The following is an 18894-nucleotide window of genomic DNA, read 5'->3' as shown; positions in this document are numbered from 1 at the left end:
CCTGGTAAATACGGCCAGGCATCCACAGTTGCTCCGGCCTCTGAAGAGTTGAATCCACCAGACTGAAAAGGAAAAAAGGGTGTCCTCGTGAATACACCCACACTCACATGGGTGTACACTAGGACTTTTAGACAAAGGGGAAAAGATATGAGTCGCTCGACATCTTTCTCCCATCAAACGGGATGCCGTTTATCTAAATAAAAAAAATAAATGGTTACCAAAATTATTGACAGAAACATAATATGAAAGAAAAGCTATTAATGAGACAGTGGGTAAACCTGTACTGTTAATAATCCAGGGAATCAAAGGTTTCCATGTATGACTGCAGTGATGCAAGACATGCATTATTAAAATATCTAGCAGGTCACAGGTTGAAAAAAGTAATGAAAGTTATTACCCGAGTGATGATGCTGAGATTGTTGCTGATGACGGGTCAAAACCAACACAATGAAAACTTGTATATTGTGTTGTTATGATGGCTGGCTCGGGCCATGTGGCCTGAGTTGTGGATGTTGTTATGTGGCCTGAAATCTGCACAAAGGAAAAGGTTGAAACATCGTGCAAATTAACAAACTGCCATGCATTGACAGGGGGCTTACATGATGTATGGAATTCACAAACTAACATTTCACACATTTGGAAGATGTTAAACTTTTCTAAAATCTCCTAAAATCATTTAATTCAATTTATATTCTTAGTTTTGTTTACCTGACAGACAGCATTGAGTGATGTGTATTAAGCGAAGTTATAAACCACGCGACCAGATTTGACACGACCAGCACATTTTTGTAATTTACATTTCTCTTGCAGCCACGTTTCCAAAATAATGATCTTTCCGTTATCTTTGTAAAATCTAAAACTTTTGTCTCTTTTTGGTTTCTTCGAACTTGTAAAGTTGTAAACGAATAAAGCAGACGACACTAACATTCTAATTAGCGATTAGCGATTCTACAGATATCGACACATTATCGAGATTAACATCAGAATTACAGGAGGAAGTCGACTTGCGATCAAGGACTATTGCCTATTATTCAGGGAAATAAAGGATCGCAAATCTGAATCAATATAAAATTATTAACTTTTTAGTAATGTATTTGTTGATTATCACACAAGTTTACCATGAACAAAAAAAAATAATTGTAGATTGATCTACAATCTTTGCATAGATGGAATTTAAATGAAAAATGCAACATTGTCAATTAACAGGGTTGTTGGAATCAATTTTAAAAAGGCTAAAAATGTAAAATGGATCTTGTAAGTCAGTTCCAGTCAATCATTAACAAGCCGGGCAGCCTCCAGACGAGCCACCATATCCACCGCCGAACCCTCCGTAAGATCCGCCACCACCGACAGCTGTAGCTTGAGCGGCCTGGGCGGCGGAATACGCCTTGTTGGCCGCTTGCTGGGCAGCGGCGAGATCGGCCAGTGAAGCCTGTTGCTTGTAAGCCAATGCCTGGGCGTTGGCTTGAGCTTGATATGCCATCTGTGCCTGAGACGCCTGTTGTGCCTGGGCGGCTTGAACGGCAGCAACAGCCTGGGCAGCGTGAGACTGGGCAGCCTTGGCGGCAGCGGCAATAGCTTGGGCTTGTTGCAAAGCCTGGACTTTGGTGGCTTCGGCAGCCTGAACGGCCTGAGCAGCCTGGGCAGCCTGGGCAGATTCGGCGAAAGCGGCGGCTTGTGCGGCTTGAGCGGCCTGTGAAATCTGGGCAGCCTGGGCTTGCTTAGCTGCAACTACGGCCTGGGCTTGTTGGGCAGCCTGGACGGCCTGAGCAGCGAGAGTCGCTTGCGCTTGCTGGGCGGCCTGAGAGGCAGCTCCGGCTTGGGCATTCTGGGCAGCTTTTGCGGCATTTGCGGCTTCCTGAGCGATAGCAGCAGCTCCACCATAACCGACCCCATATCCACCAGCTCCTCCTCCGGCTCCTCCTCCATATCCTCCACTTCCACCCCCATATCCACCTCCTCCACTAGCGAATCCACGTTTCTCCTGATAATTGACATGATTTTTAACCAATTCCATACGAGTTATTTATTGATTGAATTCAACTTACACGGGCCTGTTCGTCGCTTTTATTTTCCTCAACATTGGCAGCAGTTTCAGCTTCGCTGATGACGGCAGCTTGAAGAGCAGCTACGAAACCTTAAAATAACAAAATTATCCTAAGTCTCATATTTTAAATTAAATAAGCGTTCATCAACAGTAGCTAAAAAATCGTCATATTTACCAAAGATGATCAAATAACGAAGTGCAACTTTCATTTTCTTAAAATTACGGAGAGACGAATGATGCGGAGAGCAAATGACTTTGTCTTGTTGATCGTTGGTGAACACTGATGATTTCCTGGACCTATCGCCGCCGTTAAATATTGCTTGACGGCTCCGCTTCCGCACAATGGCTCGTCGTTTTCCCCGGTAAAAGCTGGTATTAAAGGACAAGATGACAGTTGCCACCTTCCACTATATTTCACTCATTGTATAAATGTTTCTGCTTTTTCTTATTCCAGTCGTTTTCACTGATCTTTTCATGCATTTTGGCTGCGCAACAATGTCGTCTATTTAGCTCTCAGCCGCTTGTTGGATAAAGTCGTCATTCTCGATTGGCAGCCATCGAATTGTCTGTTTTCTTTTTCCTATAGGAAGGCGAAAGTTTCTTATAGCAAAAAATAATTGAAAACACTGGAATAACGTGGAATTAATGTGTTCTCCCACTGTAATTCCATTCATACTAGTCTAGACATTTCAATCAGCTTAGTTCAACCCTAAAATATTTGAAAAAGAAGGAAGATCCCTGGAAATGTATAGGGAAAAGCCATGGTGTTTGGTGTACGTTCCAGTTGACTGCATTTAGAAATCAAACTTTCGATCGATTCTTTTCGTTTTCATTATCCCCATTATCCCTGTTACAATTGGCAAAACTGGTTGCAAAATTATGTCACCGACGGAATTAGACATTATACTGTACTTATAAATGCGGTTGCCCATTTCATTATTAATCGGATGAATAATCTTCCAGTATGCATTGCAAATCCCGGTGTCCCAGCGCGGTTGTTTAGAATAAGTCGTATAAGACAAGATGGATATGACAGGCAAAGATAATGCGTTGACAATTTTGATGGGAATCGCATTTGACTTACATGGCCGATGAGGGTGTGCTGTCCATATTCTTGGAATAAACAAGAGTGACCGTGAGAATTGCCGAGTGAACGTCATCGCCCTTGAAAAGGGATAGTAAGTCAGCAATAATAACGCCGAGATTTAGGGCGGTATATAGCAGCACATTCTTATACTACATGCACACACGATCAGCAGCACAAATGCCGAAGCGAAGGTCGTTTGTTGTTGGGTGTGTCGGTTGCGGTAAGTAATGCAGAACCAGTTATTTAGTCCAGTTGAAGGGCGAAGTGACTCTAGTAGTTGCCCAGCAGTGGACACATGTGGATAAGATCGCAGTTTTGTCTTATAGTGCGCAGCAGCAGTTCCAATTTCTTAATTCTTTTCCGTCAACAGAATCACTCGAGTTTTGATTACTCAAAACAATTTGTGCGTCGTTTTATTGTTTTGTGATTTCATCTTAATATATTAGTTCAAAATGTTGATGTCACTCAACGGTTACCGTCATCAAGGAGAACTGAGACACAAGTAAAAATCCCCCCCCCTTCTCGAATCTAATAACATTTAACATTCATTTATCATTTGGATTGATTATTTACAGCCGAAGAAGCGCTTTCCTCCGATGGCTGACGGTGACGTTCTTGTTGGTGAATTTAGTGGCCTGCCTCGCCCTCATCACTCTCATTTACGATCAAAACGAAATGCTGAAGGAAACAACGCCGAATGAACAACTCGTCCTGATGTCAAACACCAATAACAATAACGTAATTCCAGTTCAAGATTTAAATGAAAGACTGAAAATAATTGGACGAATTTCACAGGAAAAATATCCGGGAATCATCATGGCCACGATCAATCTTTAGGGAGAATCTCGCTTGGAAAAATTAAAGAACTGGTTTTCGATATATCAACCCTCATGTAAATATTAGAGTGTGAATAGTGTAGATATAAAGACGCCAACATCACCTCAATAAATGGACCTTTTCATAGTAATGTTTTCTTTTATACCGTAGGATATCTGCTAAAGTTCAAGAACTAATTCTAATCATTTATAGCTATACATGGTTTGTTTACGCAACCAAAGTTTTGTAACTCTAAGGTCACTATGATATTGATTTCATCCAGCTAATGCATGGGGTTTCAGCTAATCAGCTAGAAAAAGTGAATGATACATGTCTTGGAACAAAAGTCCAGCATAATAAGTAAGCGCATTTAATTTATAACTAAAATGTATTTTAAAGCAACGAATATAATGGGTGAAACAGGGAATTGTGCTACAAAGAACTTCGTCGTCAATAGTAAGTGGACATGCCTTTATGCGGGAAGGTTAAATAAAGGGAAAACATTTGAATGAAACTATTGTTGTATAAACTTAAAGTTATCCGTGATATCGGTTTCCACCGCTGGTGTAACCGCCGGCCGTAGCTGCTGCTTGAGCGGCTTGAGCGGCCGAAAAGGCCTTAGTGGCCGCCAGTTGAGTTGCAGCCAAACTGTTTTGCAAAGCGTACAATTGGGAACCCGAATTGTACCCGTAAGACGACGAAGGATATCCGCCAGAGTAAGTCGACCCGCCGTTATACCTTCCGTAATGGGAAGAAGAGAACGAAGCCGCTTGGGCAACCTATTTAGGATTATTAATATAAAGCCAACAATGAAATAATTAGGCTTAAAATACAAGGGATAAAATTTTACCTGGGCAGCTTGAACCGCAGAAATCACTTGTTGCTGTTGGGCAACGGCGACTGCTGTTTGAGCCTATCGTGTCGACAATTCAATTTTTAAGACGTTAAATTAAAACAATTGGTTCATTTGAAAATATAACCTGCTGGACAGCAGCGACTGCTTGTGCGGCTTGAGCGGCTTGAGCGGCTTGTACGGCTTGGGCTGCTTGGGCTGCAGCAGCGGCCGCAGCGGCCGCACCTGCTGTGGCTCCGTACGATCCATATCCACCGCCGTAACCACCGTAACTGGATCCGGTGTAACCCCCATATCCTCCGTACGACCCTCCATAACCGGAAGCAATTCCTCTCTTGTCCTGGTAGAAAAAGTGTCAAATCGTTGAGCAATTAGCGACAAAGGAACAGCACCAAAAGTAATTTACTCTCAAGGATTCAGTAGGTTCTTCTTCATTTGTGCCCAGAACAGAGGCAAAATTAAAAACGCCTGTATAAATTCACACAGATAATCAATAATGCATTTCAAAGTATATAGCTAAACATATTTTCTGATTCGTATTAGTAGCCCTGTATAATTACCTAAAGCGAAAACTAGCGTCCGGATGGAAATCATTTTACGTTGAAATCAGTGGTCCAGGTATTACTATGATGTAATTACTCTTTGAACTGATGATGGGGGTTTAGCAGCCGTTGAGCAAAGTCGATGGAATCGAAGAGTTACTTCAGATTGCACTGACTGGCCATCAGCAAATCCACCGGGGTTTTAAAGGACTTTCACTCTCCTTTTTTCCACATTCACTTTCTCGTCCAGAAGAATCCCATTCTATAGGTGCGTATACAGTCCATACAAATGGCAATAATAATAACAGATTCTGAGTATAGAAAAAGAAATTTCCTTGTTGTTGTTGATCGAGTCGTACTAAGCGATCTGCCAATTGTCCCAGTGAAGACTCTGAGCTCCAACAATCGTCAGAATACAACCAACAAGTCAGAAAGTTTTGACTCGAAATGATGGCGAGTGAAAACGACAGCTTATATAGTGCAAATCAAATCTTGTCCTTATCCAATCTTATATTACTGCTTTAAACTCACAGGGTTAATTCGGTTTTTGATCTACTCATATTCCATTTGATGATACTCTTAAATTTTTTAAATACGAATAGTGCTGCGGTTACGATAAAATGGGTTTAAAAAGAGTGAATCGATTGTTTAGAATATCATAAGAGATATTCTACGAGGACCTGATAACACAATGCTCAAATTCTCCTCCTGTCTATATAGGCTATAAAAACTTTATATAGGGCTTCTTAATCTCATTCGATTCGGGTAATGTCTGCAATCGCTTATGATGCCATTAAGCAGGCTATCGAACGAATAATAATTGAAATACAAAAGTCTGAGATTTCTTCGTATTATTTATTAAGTATATTTTAAGGCTTCAGATATATGTGTGAAATAGCGGTGATATGATTGTTCTACAATCATTCGGACAGGAAGTCAGTACAAAATTATTGTATCACGTTATTAATGATATCCTCCATGGCCACCACCATATCCACCGCCGAATCCACCATAAGAACCGCCACCACCAATAGCTGTGGCTTGAGCGGCCTGGGCGGCGGAATAGGCCTTGTTGGCCGCTTGCTGGGCAGCGGCGAGATCGGCCAATGCAGCCTGCGATTGGTGGGCCAAGTGCTGGGCGTGGTGGACAGCGCTAGTCGATCCATAGCCACCGTAATGTGAGGCGGAGTATGCAGCTGCTTGGGCAGCCTATCAAACCAACGATTGTTGGATTCGTTAGCTTAATCAATATTAATTATTAACTTTATTAAAGACATAATACCTGTGAGGCCTGGACGGCATAAGCCGCTTGATGCTGCTGGGCAGCTACCACTGCTTGGGCCTTAAAGACGCGTTGATGAAGGTGAACATGCGACATTAGAAAAAGTGCGTGAATTAAAGTCAAATACTTAAGTAGGTAATAATACCTGTTGGGCAGCCTGGACGGCCTGAGCCGCGAGAGTCGCTTGCGCTTGGTGAGCGGCCTGATATGCAGCACCAGCCTGGGCATTCTGGGCAGCTTTTGCGGCGTTTGCGGCTTCCTGAGCGATAGCAGCCGCTCCACCATAACCGACTCCGTATCCACCAGCGTGACCGTGATCGCCATAACTGGATCCCCCGTATCCGGAAGCGATTCCTCGCTTTTCCTGATGTACGACCACACTTTTAGGTACAAATAATATTTAAAAGAAGCCAACGCGTCATACTCTCAACAACTGGGTATTGGGTTCTCCATCTGCTTCCAGCAATCCAGAAGCAGCATTAAAGATACCTGCAAGTCAATCAACACATCAACTGCTAATTCAAATTTCTTATTCACTGATAGAATTTGACAGCTACAATTAATGTAATAAGAAGGGCCTGATAAGACGTACCTAAAGCGAAAATTAAAATACGAATGGCAAACATAATTTTTTTTCGAAAAATGCCGTGCAGGTATTTCTAAATGGTATATTAAGGGGTTGACGATAAGAGCAAACCGACGAGTTCAAGTCACAAAGTTGCACTGACTTGCTTCAGATCACTGCCAGCATCCACTTTGGTTTTTAAAGGACTTTCCCTTTCCTGTCAGACTATGACTTTCTCCTAGACCATTCCTATTCTAACCGTCTTATTACACCATTACAGTCCATACATAGTACAATATTACAATAACCCATTTAAAGAACATGAGCCAAGAAATGTTGGGTAATTGTTGTTCGAGTTCACACTGTACGGTCATGCAGTCACTCATCATAAAGGATTGAACAAAGCACTCGGAAATGAGAAATTGACTTCAAATTGCTGACAAAAGTTAACTGTGTCGTACATTGAATTCATTATTCAATCTTGGGCCACAAAAACGTTGTTATTCTCAATGAGAGACGCTTTACAGTACGTTCAGTCGTTCATTGGCATAAGCATATGTAGCCTATTCTATTCAGAATGCATTCGTGTAGTGGTGTTGTTGCGCAAAGATACAAAGGACAAACCAATTATGTTTGCGGATGTATGACTAAGAATATTATTTATGAGTGAGATATTTTAGCATGCTCATATCGCTCATTTAGTATTTATTTTAAAAAGAATGAACCTCTTTTTTAAATAATTCAAATTCATCTCGTAACGTCGTGTTCTGTGGATCGAGAGAAATTTGCATAACAATTTTACGTGTACTCTTTCAAATAATATTGTTTTCAATAAATCACTAACTAGCTGAATCATTTGAGATGAATAGAGAAATTTCGTGGAAAGCAGGTGCAAATAATAACATATTTTCGAAGGATGACCGAATGATACTTGCTGGTATTTATGGTTGAATTGAAATAGAACAAGACAAATTCATCTAATTTACCATAAACCGATAGGGTCTCTTTATTTTTGTGTCACGAGTACATTAGTGTGGGAAATACGGATTGATCTACAATCCTCGCAAAAACACCATTAACATTTTTCGCATTTCGATCTCATGAGAAAAGGATGGATTCTTTCAGGTTGTTTTTCAGTCAATCATTTTAACAAGCCGGGCAGCCTCCGTGGCCACCACCATATCCACCGCCGAATCCACCGTAAGAACCGCCACCACCGACAGCTGTAGCTTGAGCGGCCTGGGCGGCGGAATAGGCCTTGTTGGCCGCTTGCTGGGCAGCGGCAAGATCAGCCAGTGAAGCCTGTTGCTTGTAAGCCAATGCCTGGGCGTTGGCTTGGGCTTGATAGGCCATCTGTGCCTGAGACGCCTGTTGTGCCTGGGCGGCCTGAAGGGAAGCGACAGCCTGGGCAGCGTGAGACTGGGCAGCCTTGGCGGCACCGGCCAGAGCTTGAGCTTGTTGCAAAGCCTGGACTTTGGTGGCTTCGGCAGCCTGAACGGCCTGAGCAGCCTGGGCAGCCTGGGCAGATTCGGCGAATGCAGCGGCTTGTGCGGCTTGAGCGGCCTGTGAAATCTGGGCAGCCTGGGCTTGCTTAGCTGCAACTACGGCCTGGGCTTGTTGGGCAGCCTGGACGGCCTGGGCAGCGAGAGTCGCTTGCGCTTGCTGGGCGGCCTGAGAGGCAGCTCCGGCTTGGGCATTCTGGGCAGCTTTTGCGGCGTTTGCTGCTTCCTGGGCAATGGCTGCAGCTCCACCATAACCGACCCCGTATCCACCAGCTCCTCCTCCGGCTCCTCCACCATATCCTCCACTTCCACCACCGTATCCACCACCTCCGCCGCTAGCGAATCCACGTTTCTCCTGATAATTGACATGATGTTTGATTAATCCTTCGTGTTATTTACTGATTGAATTCAACTTACACGGGCCTGTTCGTCGCTTTTGTTTTCCTCGACATTGGCAGCAGTTTCAGCTTCGCTGATTACGGCAGCTTGAAGAGCAGCAACGAAACCTACAGACACAATTAAAAAACAGAAAGATATAAGTTTACGATTGAAAAAAGATTGAATTATAACTCTGTAATGGTAAAATGTTTTGCCAAATTCACCCAAGACAATGAGATAACGAAGAGTGAGTTTCATTTTGTTGAATTGAGATTGGAAGGTTTGACTTTGCCGAGTGATTGTCGAACACTGATAATTTTTTCGGAATATTCCTTGCCTTAAATATCTATCCTTGTTCTTATTGTCCAACAGTTGCCAACTGGGTGATCATTCGACCACCTCCTTTCGGCGTTTCACTTATTCTTTGAATGGTCTTTGATGGAATCGGCAGCACTCGGATAACGTACCGTAACTGGCATTGAAAGGTACTGGTTATCGTGCGAAAATTCGTGTTGCACCTGTACCCGTACTACCCGTGCATCATTTGCATAAACGACACAAAACAAATAATGAACAGCCCAATTAGTTTATGCTCTTTGATGGTTTTTGTCGAGTGTTTGATTTCCCAGTTTTATTGAACTCATCGGGGCAATGATTCTAATTTCACTTTCCTTTTCTGCGAGCTTTTGTTGGAATTCTAATAATTGGTTCAATAACTGTTGAGCTTTCTCTAAGCGAATTGAAATTCAATGGAGGACAGAAAAAGGCACCCATAATTGCTGAAATTTGTCTTCCGTCAATTTTTTCTTTGGTATCTTTTGTCTTGGAGGAAATGGATTCCACTGGGATATTACAAACCGTGAAACCTATTTAGGTTATCTGTTTAAAAAAGGAGTCGGGTCTTTTGTTTCATAGATTATCCAAATTTCTAGTCACGACGAGCTATATTAATCAATACGAAAAACGAAAGTTCCCACATAATTAATTAAGTTACAACTTTATCGGAAGACGAGAAATCTACGTTTTCAAAATTCGGACAAGTCCAAATGTTTTGTTTTTACATCAAATGGAAAGGAAGGGTATGAATTCCACGAGAAAATTCCCTACAATGCGGAAAATGGATACCCTTATTACCAGGAAATAAAAACTTTATCGTTTTGATACTAAATACCTTTTTTGTTGGTCGAATTTTATGCAAATTTGAACTCAGCAACGCATCACAAGACAAGTCAAAGTCGATTTATTGGCAGCCATTGTTGTTGCTCCACGCAGTTTATTTTATTTTGGCGCGATGTGCCACCATTCCCCTACCGGGATGAAAAAACCCGCGCCAAAAAACCACTAGCGAAACTAGCGGACAAAAGAATGAATTGCAATTTTCTTTTCTCTCTCTCCCGTGTGTGTGACACGAATGAACATCTCCCCCGACTCTCTTGATACATCATGGTAGTGTTGACCATGTGTGAACATTTATTTTCTTACTGATTACCGTTCTTTTGACTTGACAAAGAAATTGACATGTGTAAGTAGTACTAATCTATTCTTTAATCATAATTCATTAAATCGTTAAGTCATAAAGTGTATTTGTGTTTTATCCTTCCAGTTAAACATGCTAAGAATGAGACCAGTTACAGCCCATTCGCAGCTCTTGCATGTGGAATTCGTTAAAAGGTAAAGGAGATGCAGAGTTACAATAGAAATTTTGCCTAAATCAAGTATTTTTTTTAGCGACCATAGCTGGGGAATCCTTTGTAGCCAGCTACGTTGGATGGATAACCAGCCCCACTGCTGGCAACTGAGTTGTAATGGAATCCAGCTTGGGCTGCACCATTGGCCGCCCATGCAGCAGCCTGAAGACCACCTTGCTGGGCAACATAATTACCACGAGCAGCAGAGGCCAAAAAGTTTTGGCTAGCCCTGTATCCGTTGACGAAATTGTTGGCTCCAGTACTGACCGCGTGAAGGGCGATACCGTCGACCACAGTATTAACTCCACTTAAAGAACCGTGATAACCACGACCACGACGAACCTGAAAGGTAAATTATTTTAGCTCTAGTCAGACATTGTTGAGTTTTAGTCAATTTACGCGGTGAAGGACAGGTTGGGGCTGCTCTTCGTCATAGAAGCTCAATGCAGCTCCGATCATCATCGCTGTTGATGTTGTGAGTCGATAGGAAAAAAAGTGAATCTGGTTAGATTTTATATTTAAAATTTCTTTTATTTTTAATTACCTAGAACCAAGACAGTTGTAGCACGTTTCATGTTGCTGAAGTGTTGTTAGTCGGATGAGGAATGGTATGCACCTGCTGAAAACGTTTATTTATAGGAGCAAAGGCCTCATAGGTTTCACTTTCATTTCCTATTTGCCATGGCTGCCAGCATAACCCCCCACTATTTATAAATGACAAAACATTCACGTCACTTGGTGCAGAACGATATTAACGCCTCAGACGAGAGAAAAGTTACAGTTTAATTTGGGCAAAATTGGTTCTGTTTGAGATAGGAAACACCACTATCATTCCATTCATTTATTAATTCAAAGTGGGGTAGCTTGAAAAACTTTCGAATCTTCTCGTAGTAACAATTTTTACATAATAGCAGGTGCCTTTCATCTCGTTTTTTTTTCGCCTCAAACCTATGCTGTTGCCTTTGCAACCAAATGGTGGTCATAATTTTTACTAAAAACATTATCAACAAAACGTTGGCAATAATTGAAATTTTGAATCTGTCTATTTTCCTATCTGACCTTTCATTCTATCGATTTTTTCGCAATCAGATTTTTATGCTACATCTTAATCATGAACAATATCTATCAATTTCATCCTTAGTTAATATTACGACACGTTTTTAATTTAGAGCATAACGTATGTGTATTTCAAGTAAAATTTGTATGCCTGCATAACTGTTTAATATCCAATCAACCACAGAAGGAAGAGTTGCAACAAAATGTTAATTCAATATCCTATTTTATCCTTTTTAACGACCATAGCTAGGGAATCCTTGGTAACCAGCGACATTGGATGGATAACCAGCCCCGCTACTGGCGGCCGAGTTGTAACCAAAACCGGCAGCTGTGGCACCACCTCCGGCCCAAGCAGCAGCCTGAAGACCACCCTGCTGTCCGACGTAGTTTCCACGTCCGGCGGAGGACAAGAAGTTTTGGCTGGATTGGAATCCGTTGACGAAGCTGTTTGCTCCAGTACTGACCGCGTGAACGGTGGAACCATCCACCACACCGGTGACACCATTCAAGGTACCGTGGTAACCGCGTCCACGACGAACCTACAAGAAGATTGCCCGGATTACATCTTCCGTCGTTGTGGAAACTCAACATTTTTTTGCCGACTGTCAACTTACACGGTGAAGGACACGTCCGGACTCGTCGTCGACCGGGATGCTCATTGCTGTTCCGACCGCGATGGCTGTTTGTGATAAAAAAGGTAGGAAAATGATTATAAATCTTTCATTTGTGTACGACATAGATTAGCTTTCATTAATACCTAGAAAAAAGGCAGTTAAAACAGTAGCGCGTTTCATGGTGCTGATGTGTTGTCTGGCGGATGGAGAATGTTAAAAATGTGAAGAGTTAAACGTCTACTTATAGGAGCACTAGGGCAGTTCTAGAGATTCTTGTTTTCCCTTTTCTTTAATTCATCCCGAGATCGTGAGTTTGTGACGTCATTGTAGCACTTCCTGTCCTTTCTTATTTTCTCTTGAACTGAAAGTTCCGTTATTGGAGGAACTAAATGGATCACTATTGCGGACGCTACAATGGTATTGGAAGATACCATTGTTCCGTCACTCAACACCAGACGTCTTATTGTTTCATCACAAAACTGTCACTTTTCCTCTTTACAGTCAGAGAAATCGCCTAATCCAATCAACGAAGAAGCAACAGATCAAATTCTAAATGACAAGTTATTGTCTAAATATGGGGACACCAATTAGTTTTAAAATGGCGTACTAGACTACGTCTATTACATGATACCAATTTTCTTGGTCTATCAGAAAAGCAAAATTCATTTTGCGAGTTCATTATTCTGCGCTTTCAAGATAAACTTTAATCGCTCGTCTAATAGTAGACTTTTGTCAAAGTTTTTATCTTTTGAGAACGGATAATGTCGGAATTGGAGAGACAAATTTCCCACTGATTAGGTGACGTTTATGTGAGAGTAGTGGATTAATTCGAATTCCCTTGTTCGATGAATCATTTCCCAACTTTTATTCACTACAAATCAGGTGGATTTTCTAGAGCCGCCATAAGTTTGCCCTTTTGACTGTGTAGATTTTAGCCATGACATAAATTTCATTCCCAAGAAGGAATTTATTTCTCGTTTGCTGATTGAAATCATAGGAAGTAGTAACTTGTAAACAGTTTATTCGTATCAAACGTATCATATTAGAATAGGTAATAAAGTTGTGCATGCAGTCGAAAGTAAAATTTCATTCCGGACTCAACGACGACCGTAGGACAAAGATGAGCCTCCCTTGTGCTTGTTGCCAGCCGCCGCACCGGCAGCGGCCGCGTTGGCGACGGCTCCGGCGTAATATCCGACTCCGAACGATCCTCCGCTTAAAAGTCCATCGGCAGACGCCAAAGAAGCCAGATTGGCATTGTAGGCCTCTTTAGCGAAACCTCCCGCCACGGCAGCACCTTGGAACAGGACTGGATTGAACGAACTTCCGGTCAAACCCAACCCACCGTAAGTGCCACCATAACCGCCCAATCCCCCATTTCCAGCTCCCAGTCCATTCGGTCCATAGAAGTCGCCTCGTTTGATCTGAAATGCACAATTTGTGGGTCAACTCTATTAGGCATATTTATAAGATGTTTTATGTTTTACTCTTTGGTGCAAGTCCAAGTCGGGTCTCTGCTGCGAATTGACTTGCTGGCTGAAAACGGCAACTGCAGATACTAGGAGACAAACTGTCAACAGACAAGAAATTTGAATATTATTGCGTTATTATTTGACGTATAATTCAAATTTCTTTTTCAGGCTCTTACTCATTACTGAACGAGACATGATGAAGATTCTAACAATTCTGTAGACCCAACAATTGCTAACGCTTGGTTTTTATACTTTGTAAGTCAAGACAGGAGAAATGCTCCGAATGTCATTTCCACTGTGACGTAAAACTCTTTTGTGTTCAAGTCGTGACGGATACGATATTTTCTCTTTATCTCGATTGTTCTACTAGAGGCATCCTTTTCATTGATTTTTCTAAAAGCCTAGTTCTATCTAGGACAACGTGCCATAAGACTTATAGATAGAAGATAGGCTATTCTTCTCTTTGTTTGAACGGCCTAGCAATCCTTGACGCTTAATGTCGTTGGCCATTGATTGTCGCCCGATAGCCTTAATCTTTACAAACCACCATCATGTTGATTTCATTATTAGACTATTTTATGGATGCTTTTAACTTTGGTGGATGCCTTTAAATTAGGTCCCATGCCTGTTTAATTACGTACACCACGTGAAAGCCTTTAATCACGACCAGAGGGTTTCAGGTTGGATTCCTTAGAATAATTTTTTAAAAAATAGAAGTTCATTCAATGCCAATGCGAAACGCTGATGAAAATAATTTCTTAAAAAAAAATTAACTAAATTATCAGTATTGTACCGAAATTTTGTTTCTGTGCCATCTTGACACATTGACAAAGATTTTCAAGCGTGTGGCGTCATCACAAATTCTTTCCGTAACTATGGAATAATTCGAAATGATTTTTGACTTTTCAATTAGAAAAAACGTAAGTGTTTATTGGATGCTGCAGAAAAGTGAACACTGATTATAAAGAAGGAATATACAATGAATGCGAATGTGTAAAAGTAAATTTTATTTTCTTCCGGAACTTGATTTTTTTAATAATGATGTCCTTTTGACTGCGAGAGAGCTTGGGCCAATTTGGCAGCCTGCACCGCTTGAGCCGCTTTAGCGGCCTGTGAAGCCTGTGCTGCCTAATGAAATAACGAAAAATTGTTATAAACAAGTATTAGGCATCCATCTATTGTTTTATTTTGTTGTGGTTATTTTGAAATAGAAAATACCTTCGTGACCCCGATCGATTTAACATAAGTTGACTAAACAAAAGGTGCCATTCAAGTCATATGTGCCAATAATGTGCAGTGAAATAAGAAATTTGATTTGTGAACATGAGTAAATTATCGTGTGAGGGTTGGGTTTACCTGTTGGACAGCATTGGCGGCGGAGACAGCTAACATTCAATGACGAAAAATGTTATTAGTTTGACCATGACATTTTTAAATAGACTTGTTGATTACCGGAGGCTGCGTTGGCGGCGGCTACTGCTTGAACGGCTTGAACGGCATTTGCACCTTGAATCGCAGCTTTAGCTACATTGATCGGAATGAGACGAGTTTGTTGTGAGACATTGCTTATTTTTAATTGCTTATTATTTGTTACCTGCATACTGGGCTGCCTGGGCAGCGGCTGCGACATCTTGTAGAATGGCCTGTACTTTGACTTGATTAGATTGGGCAGCTTGTGCGGCTGCTTTTGCCTATCAAAAGAGTTTAAAAATGAATTATGCGAAACGACTATCGAGCTTTGCCAAAATGTAAGAGGTGTGAGGGTTGTGTGTAAACAGGAATAATCAAATTACTTGGTATGTTGCAGCTGAAGCTGCTTGTGCCGCCTCTGCAACTCCACTTGTGACCTGAAATGATGGATATGGTTGCTGATTGTAAAAGTGAATTGATTTCATGAATTCTCTAAGCGTTTATTACAGCTTGAACCGCTTGGACTGCTTGAGCGGCCTGTTGGGCAGCAGCGGCGGCCGCTGCTGCTGCTGCGGCACCTTTTCGCATTTTGAGAGAAAATTTGTCAGTAACTTGTTTATCCATATGTAAAATTTATGTTTGAATTTTTCATCATATTAGAAACTGGTTGAATCTTTTCAATACCTGGAGCCGGGGCATAATGAACGTGGGGTTGAGCGGTATATCCGCTGGTAGTTCCCGTTGTCAATCCACCTCTTTTCACCTGAAAGAATAACAATATAGAATTGATCAGAGTCATTTTGTCCTCAGCCAAATAATTGACTCACTCGAATTTCACTGGCGGAAATCACACCGAAACATTGCAGCACACATAGGGCCGCTATGCCAAAAGAATCAAAAATATTTTGGTCATAAGTTCATTTGTGATCGGCTAAATTATGACCATTTTTCCTATTTTCGTCAAAACTTACCCAATACCACTACGAAAGAAAACTTATTGGCCATTTTGTAGATTGTGTGTGTAAGATGACTTGTTGAGCTGCTGAAACGTTTGGCGATGGAAAGAGATCTGTTCACAGCAATGCCAACGGATGAGAGTTTTATAGAGAAGGGGACGTTCAATCTCTTTTCCTTACTTCCTTGTTGACACTGTTAGTGAAGTGACAGCCTTGAGCAAAGTCCAATTTACGCTGTTTGTAGCATCCTTTTATTTTATTCTTCCCGGTTTCCAATTTGAGAGAAAAGAAAATGAAAAACAAAATTTCCTTACTCATTTCTTATTGAAAAGGAAAACTTTCTCCCTTCTGTCCCACCCACGTATATAATCGACGGTTGACAATATCGCCGTGTTTGCGGAAGACTTCATTTCGGAAGCGGGTGTCATCTTCCCCTCTTTTCCCATGACCAGTCATTTCAATCGCTTTTTCAATTGTTGTTATCAAGGAGAAAGTTTGATCCCCTGATAATAAACCTCTGCCACTAGAAAACCAACAAAAGATTTCAGCCCATTGATTGGCTCTCGCTCACCTCTGTTCTCTTAATTTTCCGTAATTTTCAACGATGAGTAATTTTCGCAAACACAAAACTCATCGCCATTGACCGTTAAATGACAACATCAAAAAGATTAATAATTTTGAGTGACTGCAATTTTTTTAAATTTGGTTGTCCGTATTTCCTTTTATTTTATAGCGAAAACTGATGAGCATCCTTCAAGACTTGTAAAAATCGGCCAATAAAAATTTGTCGTCGATTTCATCATGTTCATTAGGGACCTTTTTCAAAAGAGATCATGTGTTGGATTGATGTATTTCATCTATTATTTTCGATTGCTGTTATTGGCCCTTATGGCGAGCCTTGTGGAAGAAATGATGCGCATGTGAAATCATATTTTTTTTTGTTATTTTGTATTGGAAGAGTTCATTTGATTGGACAGACACGAAATATGTGTGAACATTCTTAGGGCTAAAAAGTTTGTGAGCAATGACGCAAATGATGTCACATCATCATGGAGGGGGTGGGTTGATTCCATAACATCCATTTCAGTTGTATACAGGTGCGCAGATTCCAGGGTGCAATTCATATTTGTTTTTTGTTTTCTTATTTTTAGTTTTCTAGTATTTTCCGTAGCTGTTGTAACCGCTCGCCGCCTTGAATATAGGGGTTATTGATTTTGATTTCTATTTTTGTCATTCACGCATACCTAATTTCAAGACCTTTTTTAAAATATTTTTATACCTGGGCGGCTTGAGCTGCCTGGGCTGCAGCTGCCGCCTGTGCGGCTTGTGCGGCTGTCGCTGCCTGAGCTGCCTGGACCGCTTGAGCCGCCTGGGCGGCTTGACCAGCAGCACTTTGGGCTGCCTGAGCAATCTGAGCTGCCTGGGCGATGTCAGCCGCTGTTGCGGCCTGGGCCGCTTGAGCGGCTTGAGCTGCACCGGCTGCCTGCATTGAAGCAAGTAATAATAATGGGTAAAATTTAAACGAAACAAGTTGGCCATTTTATGAAGGAAGCGAAACTTACCTGGCTGGCAGCAGCTTGTGCTGCTTGGGCAGCAGCCGCCGCTGCTTGAACAGCCTTATGGGAAATTATTAAATCGAAATTATTAAATTTAGAGTTGTCCTAATGTTTGAATTTTTTCTAATTGAATTTCAATATACCTGTTGGGCTGCATGAGCGGCGTATTGGGCCGCCTGCGCTGCCTGTGCAGCGGCCGCAGCTTGAGCTGCACCTGTTTGTCAGAAAAGGGATGGAAGATTTAATATAAATAATTCGTTTTCATGGTGAATTTTGTTATTAATTACCAGGAGGAGGCCCGTAATACGTAACTACTGGCGCAGTCGAAGTTCCACCATAACTACCTTTGAGCCAACCTCGTTTCACCTGAAAAATTGTTCCAAGATAACACTTATAATCCGATCAGAATGTTTTCCCGTTTCAAGTGTCACTTACGCGGATGTATTCGTCGCTTTCGTCCAAGCTTGTGGTTGTGGAGGCCTTTTCCGCTGAGATGGTGCTGTTGGACGAGGCGAACACACCGACTGCAGAGAAGACGAAAAGTTTAAGTTTAGAATCAATTGCGTGTGGAAACTATAAAATTACCGATGCAGAGAACGAGGACTGCCAGCAGCTTCATGATGAGATGTCGAGTTGGTTGGATGTTCAAGACGAGTATGATGTGACTCTTGTGAACGACGCCGTGATTTTATATTTTGAGCTCAAAACAATTTGTCATCCAGCAACAGAGTCGGTCCGTTCGATTTCCCAATCGATTCTCCAACTTTGCACAAAGCCTCAAGTCAATGAATGAGGTGAAAATGAGGTGAAAATGAAGAAGAAGGGGCTCAGGGGATGCGGTGAAAGGAGAGAAAAGAAGATGAAACACAAGAAAGGGAAAACGATCGTCGTCCTTTCCCCATTTCCATTCGACTCGATGGGTATTGTGGGGCTGATGCGCTTGCTTGATTGACTTTCTCGGTTGCTCATCAAAGTGTGGCCAGCAAACTGGCGATGTGACAAAACAGGGACGCTCCAACAAATATTCCAATCCACCTAATAGGCCCCGACAAAACTTTCTCGCGATACGA

General features: G+C 41.7%; 7 protein-coding genes across 13 annotated transcripts; all 7 read right to left on the bottom strand.

Moving 5' to 3' along the window:
• Positions 1 to 1266: 1266 nt before the first annotated feature.
• On the bottom strand, positions 1267 to 10315 carry LOC124190628 (glycine, alanine and asparagine-rich protein-like). Of its 6 annotated transcripts, XM_046583424.1 has the most exons (6): positions 7220 to 7366; positions 7052 to 7116; positions 6773 to 6991; positions 6628 to 6687; positions 6335 to 6554; positions 1267 to 1308 (listed from the first exon to the last, which is right to left on the bottom strand). In XM_046583424.1, exons 1-6 carry the CDS (start codon positions 7251 to 7253, stop codon positions 1277 to 1279), a joined length of 630 nt encoding a protein of 209 aa, XP_046439380.1. In that variant the 5' UTR covers positions 7254 to 7366; the 3' UTR covers positions 1267 to 1276. The 6 variants fall into 6 exon arrangements, with proteins under 6 accessions (XP_046439380.1, XP_046439376.1, XP_046439377.1 ...); XM_046583420.1 differs by lacking the exons at positions 6628 to 6687; positions 6773 to 6991; positions 7052 to 7116; positions 7220 to 7366 and adding exons at positions 8495 to 9049; positions 9112 to 9200; positions 9297 to 9609 and having other exon boundaries at positions 6335 to 6458; XM_046583423.1 differs by lacking the exons at positions 1267 to 1308; positions 6628 to 6687; positions 6773 to 6991; positions 7052 to 7116; positions 7220 to 7366 and adding exons at positions 8495 to 9049; positions 9112 to 9200; positions 9297 to 9604 and having other exon boundaries at positions 6182 to 6458.
• LOC124190633 (cuticle protein 64-like) lies at positions 4220 to 5522 on the bottom strand. The gene is made up of 5 exons (XM_046583430.1): positions 5364 to 5522; positions 5210 to 5271; positions 4931 to 5143; positions 4801 to 4863; positions 4220 to 4729 (listed from the first exon to the last, which is right to left on the bottom strand). Exons 1-5 carry the CDS (start codon positions 5395 to 5397, stop codon positions 4487 to 4489), a joined length of 615 nt encoding a protein of 204 aa, XP_046439386.1. The 5' UTR covers positions 5398 to 5522; the 3' UTR covers positions 4220 to 4486.
• A 320-nt stretch (positions 10316 to 10635) lies between the features above and the next one.
• Positions 10636 to 11409, bottom strand: LOC124191564. Its single transcript, XM_046584857.1, has 3 exons — positions 11305 to 11409; positions 11160 to 11224; positions 10636 to 11102 (listed from the first exon to the last, which is right to left on the bottom strand). Exons 1-3 carry the CDS (start codon positions 11333 to 11335, stop codon positions 10797 to 10799), a joined length of 402 nt encoding a protein of 133 aa, XP_046440813.1. The 5' UTR covers positions 11336 to 11409; the 3' UTR covers positions 10636 to 10796.
• A 508-nt stretch (positions 11410 to 11917) lies between these two features.
• LOC124190086 lies at positions 11918 to 12678 on the bottom strand. The gene is made up of 3 exons (XM_046582637.1): positions 12574 to 12678; positions 12431 to 12495; positions 11918 to 12355 (listed from the first exon to the last, which is right to left on the bottom strand). The coding sequence occupies exons 1-3, from the start codon at positions 12608 to 12610 to the stop codon at positions 12050 to 12052; spliced, it is 408 nt and encodes a 135-aa protein (XP_046438593.1). The 5' UTR covers positions 12611 to 12678; the 3' UTR covers positions 11918 to 12049.
• Positions 12679 to 13434: 756 nt separating this feature from the next.
• LOC124190085 (glycine-rich cell wall structural protein 2-like) lies at positions 13435 to 14139 on the bottom strand. Its single transcript, XM_046582636.1, has 3 exons — positions 14079 to 14139; positions 13918 to 14000; positions 13435 to 13854 (listed from the first exon to the last, which is right to left on the bottom strand). The coding sequence occupies exons 1-3, from the start codon at positions 14095 to 14097 to the stop codon at positions 13528 to 13530; spliced, it is 429 nt and encodes a 142-aa protein (XP_046438592.1). The 5' UTR covers positions 14098 to 14139; the 3' UTR covers positions 13435 to 13527.
• Positions 14140 to 14811: 672 nt separating this feature from the next.
• On the bottom strand, positions 14812 to 16473 carry LOC124190137 (antifreeze protein Maxi-like). Of its 2 annotated transcripts, XM_046582698.1 has the most exons (10): positions 16284 to 16473; positions 16140 to 16192; positions 15997 to 16075; positions 15820 to 15890; positions 15696 to 15749; positions 15497 to 15593; positions 15355 to 15426; positions 15259 to 15287; positions 15121 to 15153; positions 14812 to 15030 (listed from the first exon to the last, which is right to left on the bottom strand). In XM_046582698.1, exons 1-10 carry the CDS (start codon positions 16315 to 16317, stop codon positions 14935 to 14937), a joined length of 618 nt encoding a protein of 205 aa, XP_046438654.1. In that variant the 5' UTR covers positions 16318 to 16473; the 3' UTR covers positions 14812 to 14934. The 2 variants fall into 2 exon arrangements, with proteins under 2 accessions (XP_046438654.1, XP_046438655.1); XM_046582699.1 differs by lacking the exon at positions 15121 to 15153 and having other exon boundaries at positions 16284 to 16469.
• A 721-nt stretch (positions 16474 to 17194) lies between these two features.
• Positions 17195 to 18505, bottom strand: LOC124190138 (nuclease SbcCD subunit C-like). Its single transcript, XM_046582700.1, has 7 exons — positions 18410 to 18505; positions 18260 to 18348; positions 18112 to 18190; positions 17968 to 18038; positions 17831 to 17884; positions 17548 to 17751; positions 17195 to 17459 (listed from the first exon to the last, which is right to left on the bottom strand). The coding sequence occupies exons 1-7, from the start codon at positions 18441 to 18443 to the stop codon at positions 17424 to 17426; spliced, it is 567 nt and encodes a 188-aa protein (XP_046438656.1). The 5' UTR covers positions 18444 to 18505; the 3' UTR covers positions 17195 to 17423.
• Between the last annotated feature and the right edge of the window lie 389 nt (positions 18506 to 18894).

The sequence above is a fragment of the Daphnia pulex genome, chromosome 3 (assembly GCF_021134715.1).
Source record: "Daphnia pulex isolate KAP4 chromosome 3, ASM2113471v1".
Lineage (NCBI taxonomy): Eukaryota > Metazoa > Arthropoda > Branchiopoda > Diplostraca > Daphniidae > Daphnia > Daphnia pulex.
Note: the sequence above shows the minus strand (reverse complement) of the source record. Positions and strands in the feature narration are given on the sequence as shown.